This window comes from Malus domestica, chromosome 10 (genome assembly GCF_042453785.1).
Source record: "Malus domestica chromosome 10, GDT2T_hap1".
NCBI lineage: Eukaryota > Viridiplantae > Streptophyta > Magnoliopsida > Rosales > Rosaceae > Malus > Malus domestica.
In genome coordinates, this window is record NC_091670.1 from 36,850,842 (window position 1) to 36,867,008 (window position 16,167).

General features: G+C 38.6%; 1 protein-coding gene and 1 long non-coding RNA gene across 3 annotated transcripts; one reads left to right on the forward strand and one right to left on the reverse strand.

The window, feature by feature from the left end:
• Positions 1-3,603: 3,603 nt before the first annotated feature.
• Positions 3,604-9,280, forward strand: LOC139188758 (uncharacterized). The gene is made up of 2 exons (XR_011572009.1): positions 3,604-3,933; positions 8,980-9,280. It is a non-coding gene; the product is annotated as an uncharacterized lncRNA (long non-coding RNA).
• Positions 9,281-9,759: 479 nt separating this feature from the next.
• Positions 9,760-11,473, reverse strand: LOC103435039 (VAN3-binding protein-like). Of its 2 annotated transcripts, XM_017332150.3 has the most exons (6): positions 11,339-11,473; positions 11,141-11,244; positions 10,454-10,976; positions 10,252-10,362; positions 10,069-10,170; positions 9,760-9,994 (listed from the first exon to the last, which is right to left on the reverse strand). In XM_017332150.3, exons 2-6 carry the CDS (start codon positions 11,240-11,242, stop codon positions 9,828-9,830), a joined length of 1,005 nt encoding a protein of 334 aa, XP_017187639.1. In that variant the 5' UTR covers positions 11,243-11,244; positions 11,339-11,473; the 3' UTR covers positions 9,760-9,827. The 2 variants fall into 2 exon arrangements, with proteins under 2 accessions (XP_017187639.1, XP_070662595.1); XM_070806494.1 differs by having other exon boundaries at positions 11,141-11,378.
• Positions 11,474-16,167: the final 4,694 nt, after the last annotated feature.

Genomic DNA, 16,167 nt, shown 5'->3' on the forward strand with positions numbered 1-16,167 from the left:
TCCACACCTCCGACGTCGTCGCTTCGTCCTCCTGTCGTTCTCCCTCCGTGGTTCATTCCCTCCCGACATCCTCTCCCGCCTCGACCAGCTTCGCTCCTCAGCCTCCACAACAACTCCCTCTCTGACGTCATATGCCCTCCGACGTCACACTGACGTCAGATAGGCCGGTCCCAAGGTCTGTCGATTTTAGGCTGGCCTGTGAACTGGCTTGGGCTGGGTGCCAGTCGATTTCACAGGCTGGAGTGAATTGACAGGGTGCCAGCCTGGTTTTTTGACTGGGTGCTGGGCTCTCTTCTTCCCGGTGGAATTGCTCTTAAAGCCATGCAGAAAACGCATCCGCCTTCTAACTCCTTCAATTCTATGGTATTTCATCTTTGTTTCTGATAGAAAGATCACAGAGGGCCTATACTTTCTTATTAACCCATGTAGGGCTCTAACTACCGCGTCTGACCTAAGACCACGGCAGTTCCAAAACAAATGAATCATGGCGACCGTGCGGCTGTTGAAGGCCAGCCGCCACCACTTCGGGATGAAGTTCCCGTTATTTGCTCCCTCCCACTCAATTTTTTTATCTTCTCTGCTACTTTCCTGTTTCCCTCCACAACGTTCTCCTATTCAATGATGGGTTTGCTTATTTTCATCGGAGCCTGATCCAACTCAATGCCTCATACCTCCGCAATCCTTTTTGTTATGCTGCTTCCTGCTTTCTCAATCAGATAAGGGTAGTGATTAAGCTGATTCTCCCTGTTTTCCAGCATGGGTGCGACTGGCTCCATCAATTCATTCCCCAGAACCTCCCCTCTTGTTTGAGAATGTGCCACCTCGGTTAGCTCTTCTATTATCATTGGAGGAATCCTTGTATTTCTGCTAAACAGCTCCAAAAAGTAAGGGTGTTGTGAACCCAATAGCCCAAAGTCCATCATCACATGGTTGGTCCTTAGTGAGTTTGTGACATTCACCATCCATTGGGTCGGATCAGATGGCTCACGCATTTTCCTTTTAGCTATTATATGTCATCGATTTTGATTCTCCCTTTTATCTCATCTTCCATCAGACATTAAAGGCCCCGTCGGAGTTATAGGTTCCTTAGTCCCAACCTTCGCCGCGTTTTCATCACTGTCTGAGAAACTGGGTCTTGATCTAATTCTTCTGGTTCCTGCCCTTCTACGATCGCCATAGCTGATGATTGAAGGTTTTTTTACATCTGCAATATCTCTAACTGGCGCCGTTCTTGTCCATTTGACATACCCTGCTGCACCACCCTTCGTCCGTTCACATGAACAATCCTTATTCGAGTGACCTATTCTCCCACAACAGTAGCAGAAGTCTTGGAGCCTTTCATAGCGGAATTCAATCCATGTGTCTTCGTTATTACCCCGTGGCAGCCAACAGCCTGTGATGAGGGGATTCCTAGTATTCACCGTAACTTTTACCCTTAGAAACCCTCTATTCTTGGAAAGATCTTCAATCTCCACAATTTCCCCGATTTCCTTTGCAATTCGTCTGGCATTCGCCTCCAAGCTAAGATAGAGCGGGATCCTTCGGATTTGGACCCAGAAAGGTATGAGCTCCATCTGTATTTCTTCCAGAGCAAGTTCATTTGGCCACCTTTGGACAGATAAATTCTGTTTCCATGTCTGCCCAAGGAACTTGATTGAGGATATTTGCCGCTGTGGTTTCGTCATGGGCAGTGATTATGAAAGTATTTTCCTTGACCCATTTTATTTCTACCTTCCTCAGCTCTTTCCAAGCTGATTTAAGAATATTCCTGACTCCCCATTTATTTAGATTTCTGTTAACCAAAGCCACACCCACGAGTTTTACCCCATTTTCCATGGTCGACAAATCCATGGTTCTTTCTAGATTGACCACCAATTCCTCCACCTCCTGGGTTGCCATTTATGGCCGAGATCCCAAGTATAAGGCTGGTATCCCTCGAGATCGCTCCCAGGTTTTTTGGTTTGAAAATTTCTTGCTCCCTTCCTCGACTCTTCTTTTTGTGAATCTTTTTGTAAGTACAAGAAGACCAGAAGAATAAAAAAAGGTTTGTATATACCTGTTTGGTGCCCTTGTACGGCAGGTGCCATTACTTCGAGATCTGATGTTGGTATGAATGTCTGTGAAATTGTTGGTAGACTTAGGTGGTTGCAAGTAATTACTTCTCCATGTTTAGTGATTGCAATTAATTTGGGTATGTTGTGCAGAGCCTTCAGATCTGTCTTCAGGTAAATGAGGGGGTGACTCTTCCATCCCCCTGAACCTTCAAGCCTGGCCCACCTTACAGATCTAGGAAGCAAAAGGGATAATCGGTCTTTAATAAGGAAGAAATGAGTAAAGGATGCAGGGAAAAGATCGAACTTTTGACGGGGATTTAAGAGGGTTGGTAAAGAGATTAAAGGCTGCAGAAGGTTGGTCCATAAACTAGAGAGGGGCAAAGACAATGATCAGAGAAGTAAAGACACTCTCACCCATGAGAGAATAACGCTCACAGAGAAGAACTCTCATAACAGAAAGAAAGCTCTCACAGGGGAGAGAATTGTTGGTTGAGCTTTGAAGCGCTTTCCCGGATGGAGCCCTTCTCCCCGAATCCAAATGCCACTTCTATCTCAGTGGAAGAGTATCCGCTCCGACTTTAGTGTCCGGAGCCTCTCATCACTTATCAAGTAATCTGGACCGTTGATTGGTATACAAGTCAAATTAGGATCATTAATTATGTGTTGTGGCTAACAAAATGAATTAATGGAGACCGTTGAATTCAATTTGTACTGCTCAAATCACTTGATGAGGAGTCTCTGAACACTAAGGTCCAGAGCGAATCCTTTTTCTATCTCAGTAATCTAATTCGGGTAATTTCGGAATTCGACTCCTTATATTAGGTGGACCCCACCTAGATTCCCTGAGAGTTAGCAAACAGTAGTGCAATTCCGTTTCTCCCTGATACTGCCCATTTTGGTAAACACGCCATAAGAGAGAAAAGGCCATAAAAAGGGTTGGCAGCTCTTTGATTTCATTCATTCCGTCTTTCTCATCTATTAAATTTCGTCAAAGAAATTAGAGGGTAAAAAAGGGCTCTGCAACTGCAAATTCAAGATGGTTCGTTTGCTTTCCGTGTTCAACAACTCAAATCACAATGCTTCAGTTTGTTGTGCCATCAAACTGAAAAGGGATCGGCTTTTAAAGATGAAGGTGTTTTTATCGACACAGTTATTGATGACTCGGGAGATAAGTGGAATGGTCTTCAACTGAAGTGTAAGTTTCAGGATGTTTTTAGAAGTATATATATTTGGGATGACAATTGGAATTTGAAGTTCACAGAAATAACTTCTGGTGCGGAGTATATATTCAAGATAAATCATTTACGAGGTATTATCAGATTGGTTATAGAAGATGACGGTATTATACTTCTCAATGATGATGATGGTGCAATTTCAATCTATCCGCGTGAAGAAAATTATAGGTTTTATAAGATGTTTTTGATAGGTTGATAAATGGGTTGATAAATGTGTTGACATGTCACATTGTAATTGGGTGTTGTATAGAAATAGTTAGAAGTGTTGGTTCTGCTATAAGCTATATATACCACTGTGTAGTGTAATTATGATTATCATCTAATGAAAAGAATATTCAGTCTCTCTCTCTAGTTTGTTAACTTTCTCATTCTACAATTACTTTTTGTAAATCTCCATTGTTGACATGGTATCATCGCCAATCATGGCCACCGCCATCGATTGACAACCTGGTTGCTTCCGCTCGTCTTCTTGCTTTCATTGTCATTCCGTGCTGCTTTGTCGGTGGTTTTTTTATTAAGGTCGGTCGCTGTTGTGATTGCAGTCGGTGGTGTTCGATCGAAGTCGATGCTCAAACCCTAAGATTTGGGGTTTTTTGGTGCACAATTGTGTGTATGCTTCTGCGCTCGTTGTAGTTGCTTGCAAGGTGTTTCTTCTTCTTTCTTACATCTGTTATTTGGGATACTTCACTTTCTGAATCGATTTGGTAGTTGTACCTTGTTCAATTTCTTGTGCCTTGTTTGCAATATTGTTCTTATGCGAAGATTTGAGGGTTTTATTACTGTTTGTTGCTATGTGTGTTGTACAATTTCAAAGTTTTGTTTGTAGTGGAGCACTCTTGATTGTACACAATGGTGAACCCGAATCAGTTGGCTCTTACTCAATCACCAATTTCTTCATTGATTCCAAGTGTGGGTAACACTGTGACAATGAAATTAGATGAATCTAACTATGTTACCTGGAATTTCCAAATGGATCTTCTTTTGGAAGGGAATGATATTATTGGTTTTATTGATGGATCAATTTCCTGCCCTAAGAAGTTTGAGATTGATAAATCTGTGGATGGTGCTGTTGACACTACTGAGGTCATCTCTGATGCGTACAAAATATGGAAGATCCATGATAAAGCTCTTATGACTCTTATTGCTGCCACTTTATCTACTTCTGCATTGTCCTGCATCATTGGTTCTCAAAGTGCTAAGGAAATGTGGGACAATCTCCGTGAACAGTTTGCTAGTGTTACTCGTACTAGCATTGTGCAGATGAAAATTGATTTGCAGAATATTCAAAAATGGCCTGAGTCCATTAATCAATACCTTCAGCGGATCAATGATTCTAGAGATCAATTGGCTGCTGTTGGAGTTACTATTTCTGATTAAGACATTGTTATTGTGGCTTTACGGGGTTTGCCATCTGAATACAACATTATCAAAGCTGTCATTCATGGCAAGGAAAATTTGGTGTCTTTAAAAGAACTTAGGTCCCAATTAAAGGCTAAAGAATCTACACTGGCTGAAGTTCACAAGCAAATCCTTTTAATGTCTGCTATGTATGTTCAGGGTGCTCGAGCTACATATGATCCAGGCCAGTCTTCGAGTCATGCTATATTACAAGATGAGACTTTTTTGAATCATTCCCAGATGTCTACGTCTGGTTTTTCACATGTGCCTATGCCTAACTATTCACAACCAGTGCCTGTTTTGATGCTTATGCCTGGTTATTTCCCGTGTGCTTTTCCCTCTCAATACGCTTCTGGTTCCTTTAACAACTTCAGAGGTACTAATACTTTCAAGTCCAAAGGCAAAGGCAAACGTTTTTCCTCGGGTTCTCAGTCTTCCTCACAGTCTCTGTATAGTGCAAATAATTCTTATAACGTTTTCCCTGCTCCATTTCATTCAGGTTCAGCCTATAATCCTTCTCAAATTTGTCAAATTTGCAATAAGAAATGTCATTCTGCTCTCAATTGCTTCCAAAATGGGTGTCAAATATGTCACGGGAAAGGACATACTGCAGCTACTTGTTTTGACAAGAATGCTCCTCCACAATTTCATATGACTGGTTCTTCCTCTCATCAGATGAATGTTCATCCATCTTCTCAATTTGCTTTTGTTGGTGCTCCACCTGGCTATTATTCCCGTGGACCTCAAGTTTAACAACCTGCTTCACATCAAGCTTCTCAGCCTGTAGCTATGCAAGCCAGGGCCAACTTGACTCCAAGTGCACCTCATTAAGATTTTTGGCTGCTTGATTTAGGTGCAACCAACCATATGACTTCAGATATTGCTAATCTTCAAGCTGCAGTCCCTTATCCATCAACTGAGACAGTCACGGGTGCTGGTGGTGAAGGTTTAAGTATTGCTCATATTGGCAACATTGTATTTCCCACCAAATCACATACTTTTCAGCTTAATTTTGTGTTACATGTTCCGCAACTGTTCAAGATTTACTCTCCATGTATCAATTATGTAAAGATAAAACATGTCTCTGTATTGTTGATGAGTTCTCTATTTGTATATAGGACAATGTTACAAGGCAAGTGTTGTATCAAGGACTGAGTAACAATGTAGTATATCCAATTCCAGTTTTCAAGTCTTCCAGATCACCCGTGCTTACTCCAGCTGCATTTTTGGGTCAAAAGGTGTCCTCTGATCTTTGGCATTGTAGATTAGGACATCCTTCCAGTGCTATTACCACTGCAGCCTTTAGGAATTCATCCATTTCTGTTCCCTGTAATAAAGATTCAATTACCTGTATTTCTTGCTTGCAAGGTAAGTTTTCCAAATTACCTTTCCCTGATGTTGCTTCCAAATCTATGTTTCATTTTGAAGTAATACATTCAGATGTGTGGGATCCTGCTCCAGTTGAGTTTTCAGAGGGGTTTCGGTATTATGTGTCCTTTGTGGATGAATGTACTAGATATACATGGGTTTTCCCTATTATCAATAAATCTGCATTTCTATCTATTTTTGCTCAATTTGTTGCCTATGTTCAAACTCAGTTTCATGCTACTGTTAAAACACTTTAGAGTAATAGTGGGGGTGAGTATGTGGGTTTAGCTTTTAAAGCATTTCTTAGAGATAAGGGTATTGTTCATCAAATGTCTTGTCCTTATACCCCAGAACAAAATGGGTTGACTGAGAGAAAAAAATAGGCATTTGTTGGAAACTGCTATTACTTTACTTCAAAAAGCATCCATGTCTTCTTATTTTTGGTTTCATGCTTGTGCTACAGCTTCATATCTCATTAATAGGATGCCCACACCTGTTCTTCATATGAAATCTCCCTTTGAACTTCTGTTTAAGTCTGCACCAAAGCTTGATCACTTGAGAGTTTTTTGTTGTGCGTGTTTTCCTTCCTTGCGACCTTATCGGAACAACAAGTTAGATCCCAAAACTTCAGAGTGTATATTTTTTTGGGTATGCTTCACAATACAAGGGTTATATTTGTTTTTATCTCAGTACTTACAAACTCCTTGTGTGTAGACACATCATATTTGATGAACAAAGCTTTCCCAGCATCAGATTATCATCTTATTCAGCTCCTAACAATGCACCATCTTCTACTTCTAATCCTGTTATTCATCCTAATACTTTTACACATCCTTTAGTCATACCTATCCCTCTACCTCAAGTGTCACCATTCTTAGGTTCTGGAGCTTCAACACCTGCTATTACTCAGTCCAATTCTGCATCAACATACAACACTGGTGACCTTGTCTCTCATGGATCAGCTGCCCAGTATTCTCATTTTGGAACTGATGCTTTTCTAGAACTACATCCTGACACTACATCTTCTCAAGTTGATACACTGCAATCTGTCACAGTTTCCACACTTAACAGTCATCCTATGCAAACTAGATCAAAATTTGGTATTGTGAAGAAGAAAGCTTTTTCAGCCACAGTTGGTGCTGATATTCCTCTCACAGAACTTACAACTTATTCAGCAGCTTCCAAGTCTGTGGAATGGCAGGCTGCCATGAACGAAGAAATGCAAGCCTTAGTTCAACAACAAACCTGGAAACTTGTTCCTCTTCCTCCCAACAAGAACCTTGTAAGCTACAAGTGGATCTATAAAATCAAAAAGAATTATGATGGTTCTATCACTCGGTATAAGGCTAGGTTTGTTGCCAAAGGGTTCTCACAGGAAGCTGGATTGGACTATTATGAAACGTTTAGTCCTGTGGTCAAACCTACAACTGTGAGGTTAGTGTTGTCCTTGGCTGCTACAAATGGTTGGAAACTGAAACAGTTGGATGTTTAGAATGCCTTTCTTCATAGCTTTCTTGATGAAGTGGTGTACATGTCCCAACCACAAGGTTTCCTGGATCCAATACATCCTAAGTATGTGTGTAAGTTGGAAAGGTCTCTATATGGCCTTAAACAGGCTCCTAGAGCATGGAATGACAGATTTTCCAAGTTCTTACTTTCGTTAGGATTCAAGCCATCTTATGCAAATTCTTCTCTTTTTGTTCAACATGTTGGCAGTGAGGTAGTCATCCTTCTACTTTATGTTGATGATATTATACTCACAGGCAGTAATGATAAATTGGTACAATCTGTGATAACTCAACTTACCAAGGAGTTTGATATGAAGGATTTAGGTCTTCTGCATTTCTTTCTTGGTCTGCAAATTAAGTTTGATATGAAGGATTTAGGTCTTCTGCATTTCTTTCTTGGTCTGCAGATTGAGTATCAATCTCAAGGATTGTTGGTTCAACAAACCAAGTATATCAAGGAACTTTTACAGAAAGCTAACATGGTTGATTGTAAGTCGTGTCTTACTTCGTGTCATCCCAATCAAAAGTTGTTGAATCATGGCAGCCTTCCTTTTTCAGATCCAACTTACTATCGAAGTCTTGTTGGTGCCTTGCAGTACTTAACGTTCACACGACCTGACATAGCATTCTCTGTTAATCAGGTTTGTCAATTTATGCGTTCTCCTCTTGAACAACATTTTGCAGCAGTACAGAGGATTTTGCGGTATCTTAAAGGTTCCATACACTTAGGTTTGTGTTTTCGATCTGGTCCTCTATCTTTAAAAGCCTACACATATGCAAATTAGGTTGGTGATCCCAATGACAGAAGGTCAACTACTAGTTTTGTTATTTTTCTGGGTTCTAATTCTGTTTCCTGGAGTTCTAAAAAGCAGTATACGGTTAGTAGGTCTTCCACTGAGGCTGAGTATAGGGCTATGGCTACTACCACAGCTGAGGTTGTGTGGATTCAACAACTACTCAAGGATTTACTTGTTCACTTGCAACTAATCCTGTCCTGCATTCTAAGGCTATGCATATAGAAATTGACTGTCACTTCGTTCGTGAAATGGTTCAACAAGGCTCTATTGTGTTGCAGTTTGTGGCTTATGCTGATCAATATGCCGACATCCTGACTAAAGGCTTATGTTCTTCCCTGTTCAACTTTTTCTCTTCCAATCTCATGCTTGGCTGCTCCAATCATGGGATTTAGGGGGGATGTTAGGTTGATAAATGGGTTGATAAATGTGTTGACGTATCACGTTGTAATTGGGTGTTGTATAGAAATAGTTAGAAGTGTTGGTTCTGCTATAAGCTAAATATACCACTGTGTAGTGTAATTATGATTATCATCTAATGAAAAGAATATTCAGTCTCTCTCTCTAGTTTGTTAACTTTCTCACTCTACAATTACTTTCTGTAAATCTCCATTGTTGACAGTTTTTTTATGAAGATAAATGGATAGTTAAACCGTCGGACAAATGAAGAGTCGCAATGAAGAAGAAGTACGTACGTTGTAGGCCTCGTAGCTCCCTCCCTTTCTGGTGTAGTTGGCCTCTCTTCCATGCATCTTTCATCTTCTGCTTTTGTCAGCCAGTTTTGGCTTAGTTTGAATTTGCTTTCCTTCTTGTTTGTATCGAAGCTAAGCTTCGGCTCTTTGTGTCGGTGCTTTCTTGGACTTACAATTGTATTTCAGCTTCGGTTTTATTAATAAATAAAACAAATATTTGGATAAAAGAAATATAGTTCGAATGTGTTCCTTACGAATTTACCATTGTATTAGGAGTAATGGTAGGGAGATTAAATTTGTAAATTAAATTATGTGTTCCTAATAGAAAATGAGTACGTTTATCAACGTTTAAGTAATAATCATTCAAGTTCTACAATTCTTGGAATCCGATGTGCACAAAGATAAACAAAATACATGGCCTTTCTGAAGTTCTTGTAAGAATTGTGCAATCATGACAATATGTACGTCTTTTTCTCTACTATGAAGGTTGAGAAAACAAAAATACATGGCCTTTTTGGTGCTTCTGGCAGCTTTTAATCTAGAGAACGGATAAATTGTCGTGTTATTTTACATGAAATCTCGCTTTGTGTCGGAGACTCAAAACAACTCCATTGTTGCAGTTCAGTTCCTTGTTATTGTTTCCCTTTTCAGCTTGTATCATCATCTGATTTTTGTGGAGAATGTCTTAAAGAGCAATGCAAATGACATAGTGCAAGAAATACAGTCTTTAAGCAATGAGTTTGAATAGAAACTATAGCCTTTACAGATTTGCTGAACGTCAACTATGCATCTGTAAGAGTTTAGAAATGCTTGATGTCCAAACCAAAGTTTGATTTTCATCTTTAAACAAGAGCTTGATATCTCCACTGTTGCTCCTTAGGCAGATAGAAAAGTTGCCGGAACCCTGAGCTTCCTGTTCTCCCTCCTTCACACGGAAAATCTTATCTGGAAAAATCATAAGAAAACTGTAATTTCACCGAAAAGAAAACGAAAATGAAATCAGAAGTCTTTGATCTTACACTCCTTTCTTGTTGCTAAGAATCCCAGATGCTTCTTCTGGATGCTCAGCATGAGCTGACTGTGCTTCGAGTATATGGACGCCCACCCGTATCTTGTGCTTCCTGCTTCCGCAAACAAGAATTTATCTTCACTTTGTTCTTATAACAGCAACGGGGGTGAAAAATGAGTCTGTATTTTCTTACCAGAAGGAGTGACAACTGATAGCTCGCCTTTTACTTCTAGCAGATTTCGGGTTTTGAGAACATAGGATTCCGCGGTGGCTCTTGCTTTGAGTGCTGCCGCTCCTCTTAAACCTGTCAAGGGATCATTTCGTCAAGTTAAACCTATGTTTTTACTTTTTATGCAGATTCTGGCGAAGGAAACATTCGATGGATTGGGAATCACATGTTGCAGCATCAGCTGTGAGTGTGATCATGTCGCCGGTTGTTTGGATAGCCAAGCCTGAGTTGATGGCAGAAGAAACATGAGTGGTGTGCGCACCCAACGACTCTGCAGCTTCGGCACATACTGCAGCAACCAGATATGCTGCAGAAGCAAGAATGTCGCTTATGATGATGGGGTTGCCATCTTCACCGACTTCTACTGATTCTATGCCGCTCTTGGCAGCTGCAACGCTGGCAATCGCAGCAGCCAAGCGTGTGACAGAGAGAGCCGCGTGAACGCTAGCTGTGTGAATCCGGATATCTTCTTTCTTCTTCAGTCTGTGCTGTCTGAGTAAGCTAGTTAAGGATTTGCTTCCCCACCAAGATCCCCTGCTGGACGTACTGCTCCTACTCTGAAGTGGAAACTCATTCATTACTTCTTGTATCTCCAGTTTTGGATCTTCGAGTTCCCCTGAGCTTAACTCATCGTCCAGCTTTTCGTCTTGTTTGGCTGAACTCCAGTTGTTATGTGACGGAGACACGCCCTGAAAATCATCTTGGTAAGGTAGAATAAAGTAGCCAACTTCACGTTATGCCAAGAAGTGTGATGCATCATATTAGCAAGGAGAAAACGAAAAATGTGAAAATCATATTAGCGAAGGATTTTCTGTTGATACTATAACTTTATTAAATCGGCATAGCTTCTCACAGTTGATGTAAACATCTGCTGGAAGTTAGAGGCAGATGGACTCCACGACCGACAGAGAAACTTCATGGCAAGAATTGCGCTGTGTGGAATCTTCACGTACATTGCTTACCATATAATTAGCAACAAAAAAAGGTTAATTAAGTTTAAATAAAGTCATTGTTTACTTGATTAATTACTTTTTCTAGCTAATAAACTCACTCTGTTAGTTGATTGATATTGCTGGGTTTTGAAGGAGACTGATCTGCCTGGTCCAACTGTCCTGTGTAATTCCTCCATGAATGCTACCTGTGCTGTGACTGTGCAATAACAGACCGTAACACGTCGAAAACCTAACAAAATAAAGGTTTTTTTTAGTGAAGATGGCTCTAAAATTGTTATAACTCTTCACTTTGGGTTCTGAGATTTAAAATTAATAGAATTGGTCCCTCAAATTGTGCATCGTCAATCACTTTGGTCATTATGTGAAAAAATCTCCGTTAAATTGAGAAACCATCAGTTTAAATGGAGGGCTTGATTTGACAAAAATATCCTTAATTTAAAGGAGATGTTTCACGAAATGACCAAAACGATTGTCGGTGGACAATCTTAGGGATTACTTTTATCAATTTTAAATCTCAAAGACCAAATGAAGAGTCTCTCAGAGACCATTTTGGCTAAAAGCCTAAAATAAAATACAATACATAATGAGTTACTCCACTACTAATAGCCTTGTATCATTTTATGTAAAACTCCATACCTTAAGTTAAGAACAATTGGTGTTGATTAGTAGCGTGTCGTTGGTCATCTCTCCCAAATCTTACTATAAAGATTACCTGGCGTACCAAAAGTATTAATCTAAGTAACAGGAGAGTTGCTTAAATAAGAAACCTCATCATCTCGTGGAATGCTAGTTGTGTACATTTTTAATTGTTTTCGTGGAAGGTTGGGAACGAGGGAGGATGAAAACTGTGACAGTTTCCACAAATAGACCATAGTTTACTCCCCTAGTATATACAAGTAGTTCTATTTAGGGTTGAGGATCTCGTGGGAAGCAAGAAAGATGACCAATTGCTTCATCTTGTTCATAATAAAACGGGACTCTGTCACGTTCCATTTTCATTTTGCCCAATCGTTGTAATGGCTGCACATGCACATATCTGGGGGGAGATATATTACAATTTTGATGCACTTGTGGTCCTTCAGGATGTTAGGTAGGATGTTAGGTAACAATGAGTGATCATCTAATATCATTGATTTTAAAGAAATAGGCCACAATTTAGTACTAATTTCAAAGACGTTTTCGTTCAACTGGAGTCTTATTATCTGCATAGTGCGATAACGACAGTTTTATCACAAAAGAGTTCCATGTTGTTAAAAGTTTTGTCTATTATTTTATGTAAGATTTTTTGTATTCTCCAACACCCAAGCCATAGAAAACCAGTTTGTGGATTCCAACAAAGTATTCATGATGAGTTTTTCTCTTTTATTTTGGTCCTTTGGTGCAATTAAATGTTGACTTAGGGTATTGTTTATGGTTCAAATGAAATGGGAGAGAATTTGAATTACTTTCACATAATTAAATATGAGACCTCAAATGCAAGAACAAATCACTAAAGTTATAAATATTTTTCTTTCGATACCCTTGTTAAATATGAGTCTCCCTTCGTTGTAGTTTACTTCTTGTTTGATGGCATCTTGCTTTGACTTAAAGTTACTCGTTTAGAAGTGCTTTTAAAATGGTTGAAAACCCTTTTGATGAAAATATTTTTGAAACCAATCCTTGATAAAAATGCAAATAAATTCTAGAAAAGTATTTAAAGTTCTTCCTAGCACTAGTAGAAAAAACAGCTTGCGCGACAAACAATATTTCGTTGCATAAGTGTCACTTGCGCAACGGAAACACATTTTGGTAGTGCAAATATCGAAGGAATTCAAAAAAATAAAAATAAAAACTTTGCGCGACAAACGTATTTGTTGTGCAAAGTTTCGCTTAAAACAGTTAGTTACCCATTAAACGCTTCTATTTAGTGCGCATTTATAACACACTTTGCACGACCAATGGTTCGTCACGCAAAGTGTTACAGCTTTTATATAAACATAGTTTTAGAACCCTAGTTTTCAAAGGTTTTGTTTCAAACAATGATAGATTCAGTTTTTGATTCAACGAAAAGTTGCGAGGGAGAAAGATCTCATGAAGGGAAAGGTAAAAAAAAAAAATTATTGTTGAATTAGATGTTTTACATTTGATATGGTTGAAATTATTTTTTAATAGTCTATTACTTTTAAAATTTTGTGGTAAAAAAAAAATGAGGAAAACTGTGTTGAGAATAGAGAGGTACCGTCGTAAACGATTGCCCTCCTTTGATGACAAAAGTAGGGCTGATGCGTACGCCGAACTTAGGTTTGATATAGGGGGATTGGTGCGGAACCAATGTTCTATTGAGTTTAAGTCTTGGAAAATGTTGCTTGTGGAGTTGAAGAACTCCATGGTGCAGGAGTTATTGGTAAGTTTGTATTAAAGAATGTGTAATTGTTTTTGTTAAGAAATGATATTTTCGTGATTACTAATTTATTTTTATTGCCATTAATGGTTGTTTGGGATGTTGATGAAACCGATAAGAAGCAGCAGAAGTATCTGGACAACCTTTTCTAGATGTCGTTCCGGCAATGGAAGTTCGATGTACATCTGGCTGCAAAGTGCGCACGAGTTGACGATACCCCTGCTGATGACCCAGAGGAAGAGTGAACTTTATTTGTTGTTTTTTTTTGTTTATGAAATAAGATTTATTTGAACGTTATGTTGGACTTTATTTTAAAATTTTATGTTACATGGATAGCTTAATTACATTAGTTATAATATATATTTTTTTTAATAAATTAGTTTTAATAATTATTTTGGTTTGATATTTTTAATTGGATAAAAAAAATTACATTAGTTAGAAAAAAACAAAAAAAAATTTAGAAAAAAATAATGCCACTTGCGCGACGAATATAGTGTTCGTCTTTTACATTATTCAATTACAAAGAAAATGAAAAAGAAAATTTGAGAAAAAAAATTGAAACTTGCACGACGAATATAGTGTTCATTGTGCAAATTATTTAAAATTACAACTTGCTCAATGAATACTATATTTGTCACGCAAAGTAATTCTTCCAAAAGTAATCCTTATAAAGTGACTTTAGCTGCAGAGGCAGAAACTGAAGAAAAACTGTAGAATCCACCTCTGCACCTTCTTTCCCTTCGTTTTCTTCAATTCGGCGTCCCTCGTTCCTATTTTCTCTCAAAGTGTCAATGTCAATTCATACTAACATCGTAAAGTTCATTGCGTATAGGGATATTATGTGTGACTAACGCTCGGTGGATAACGATTTGGAAGGTATTTTCTTCATTTTATTTTAAAAAATATAAATTAGTCAAATTATGTTGTTATGTTTATATTAAGTTGTTAAATTATATTTATATTATGTTGTTAAATTTTTTATGTTATAATTATGTATATGTTGAATTGTATATGTACAAATTTGTACATGACATACAAATATGTGTTGTGATGTACAAAGTTAATTGAATTTTGAATTGTCCCATTATTTGGACAGTTTGGGAATGCAAAGTTATGATGCGTAGTTTACGGTTAAAGGATTAGATTTCAGTCGTGGGGATTTCGATGTCATCTCTGTACGTTCTTCGGGTGGCACATAGGTATTTCATACCTATGTTGTGCACTTGAAGAATTGTACAGAGATGTTGCCGAAATTTCTTCATGTCGAAATCTAATCTAAAGTAGCCGTAAATTTCATGACATAACTTTGCATTCCCGAATGGGATAGGGCCCTTACCGCATGCATAAGGTGACAAGATCATGATGAAGTTATTGTGATTGTTGTACTGTTATTATGGTTGCAGGAATGATGGACATAACGTGGATGCAGAACCCAAACAGATGCGCCAACGAATACTTGGACGGAATCGATGATTTTATTGACTTTGCATGTACACACAACCCGGATGCAACTAGAATCCGGTGTCCTTGTAGGAGGTGTAACAATACGTTAAAGGACACTATTGAAAATGTTCGATTTCATTTAGTAAGGAATGGAATGGTACAGACTTATAATATTTGGAACCATCACGGGGAACAATTAGACAATGCTTTGTCTTCAAATGTGACAAGAGTGTGCAATGTTGAACCTAATATGGATCCTAATGAACAAGTCATGGAAATCTTAAATGACGTCTTTCCATTTGAGTTGACAAATACCAATCAGGAAGGGGAATATGACGTGTTTACACCAATGGACAGTGCATAATTCGAACAATATGAAAAACTATTAAAAAAATGCCAGCTAAGAGTTATACCTGAGGTGTGAGGGCTTTTCGGTTCTCACAGCTATTGTGGAACTAATGCACGACAAAATAAAGTATCGTATGTCAAACCAGTGTTTTGATTACTTTTTTGGGGTTTTCAAAAGAATGCTACCAAAGGACAATTGTTTGTCGAAAGACTATGGAAACACTTAAAAAGTGAATGGTCTCAGATTGGGTTATGAAAAAATTCACGCTTGGCAAAACAATTATATATTGTTCTATAAGAAGAATAAAGCGTTGGATAAATACCTTGTATGCTATGAGTCGAGGTTCAAAATGACATCTCAGCGACGAAGATCCCATAAAAAGTCATGCGTTATTTGCCTTTGAAGCCTAGGTTGCAGTGATTGTATATGTCAACGTATACTTCCACCAACATGAAATGGCATAAGGAAAAGCGGGTAGATGACGATATGATGAGGCATCCTGGAGATGGGGAGGTATGGAAAGAGCTCGATCAAACATTCCCTGATTTTGCTGTTAATCCTCGAAACGTTAGATTAGGACTTGCCACTGACAAATTCAATCCATTCGGGGTTCTAAACCAACACCACATCACTTGGACAATTTTCGTATTTTCGTATGATTTATCACCATGGATGAAAAAAGAATACATGATAATGACTCTATTGATAACAGAGGATCCTGGTAGGCCAATCAATGTATACTTAAAGCCGTTGAT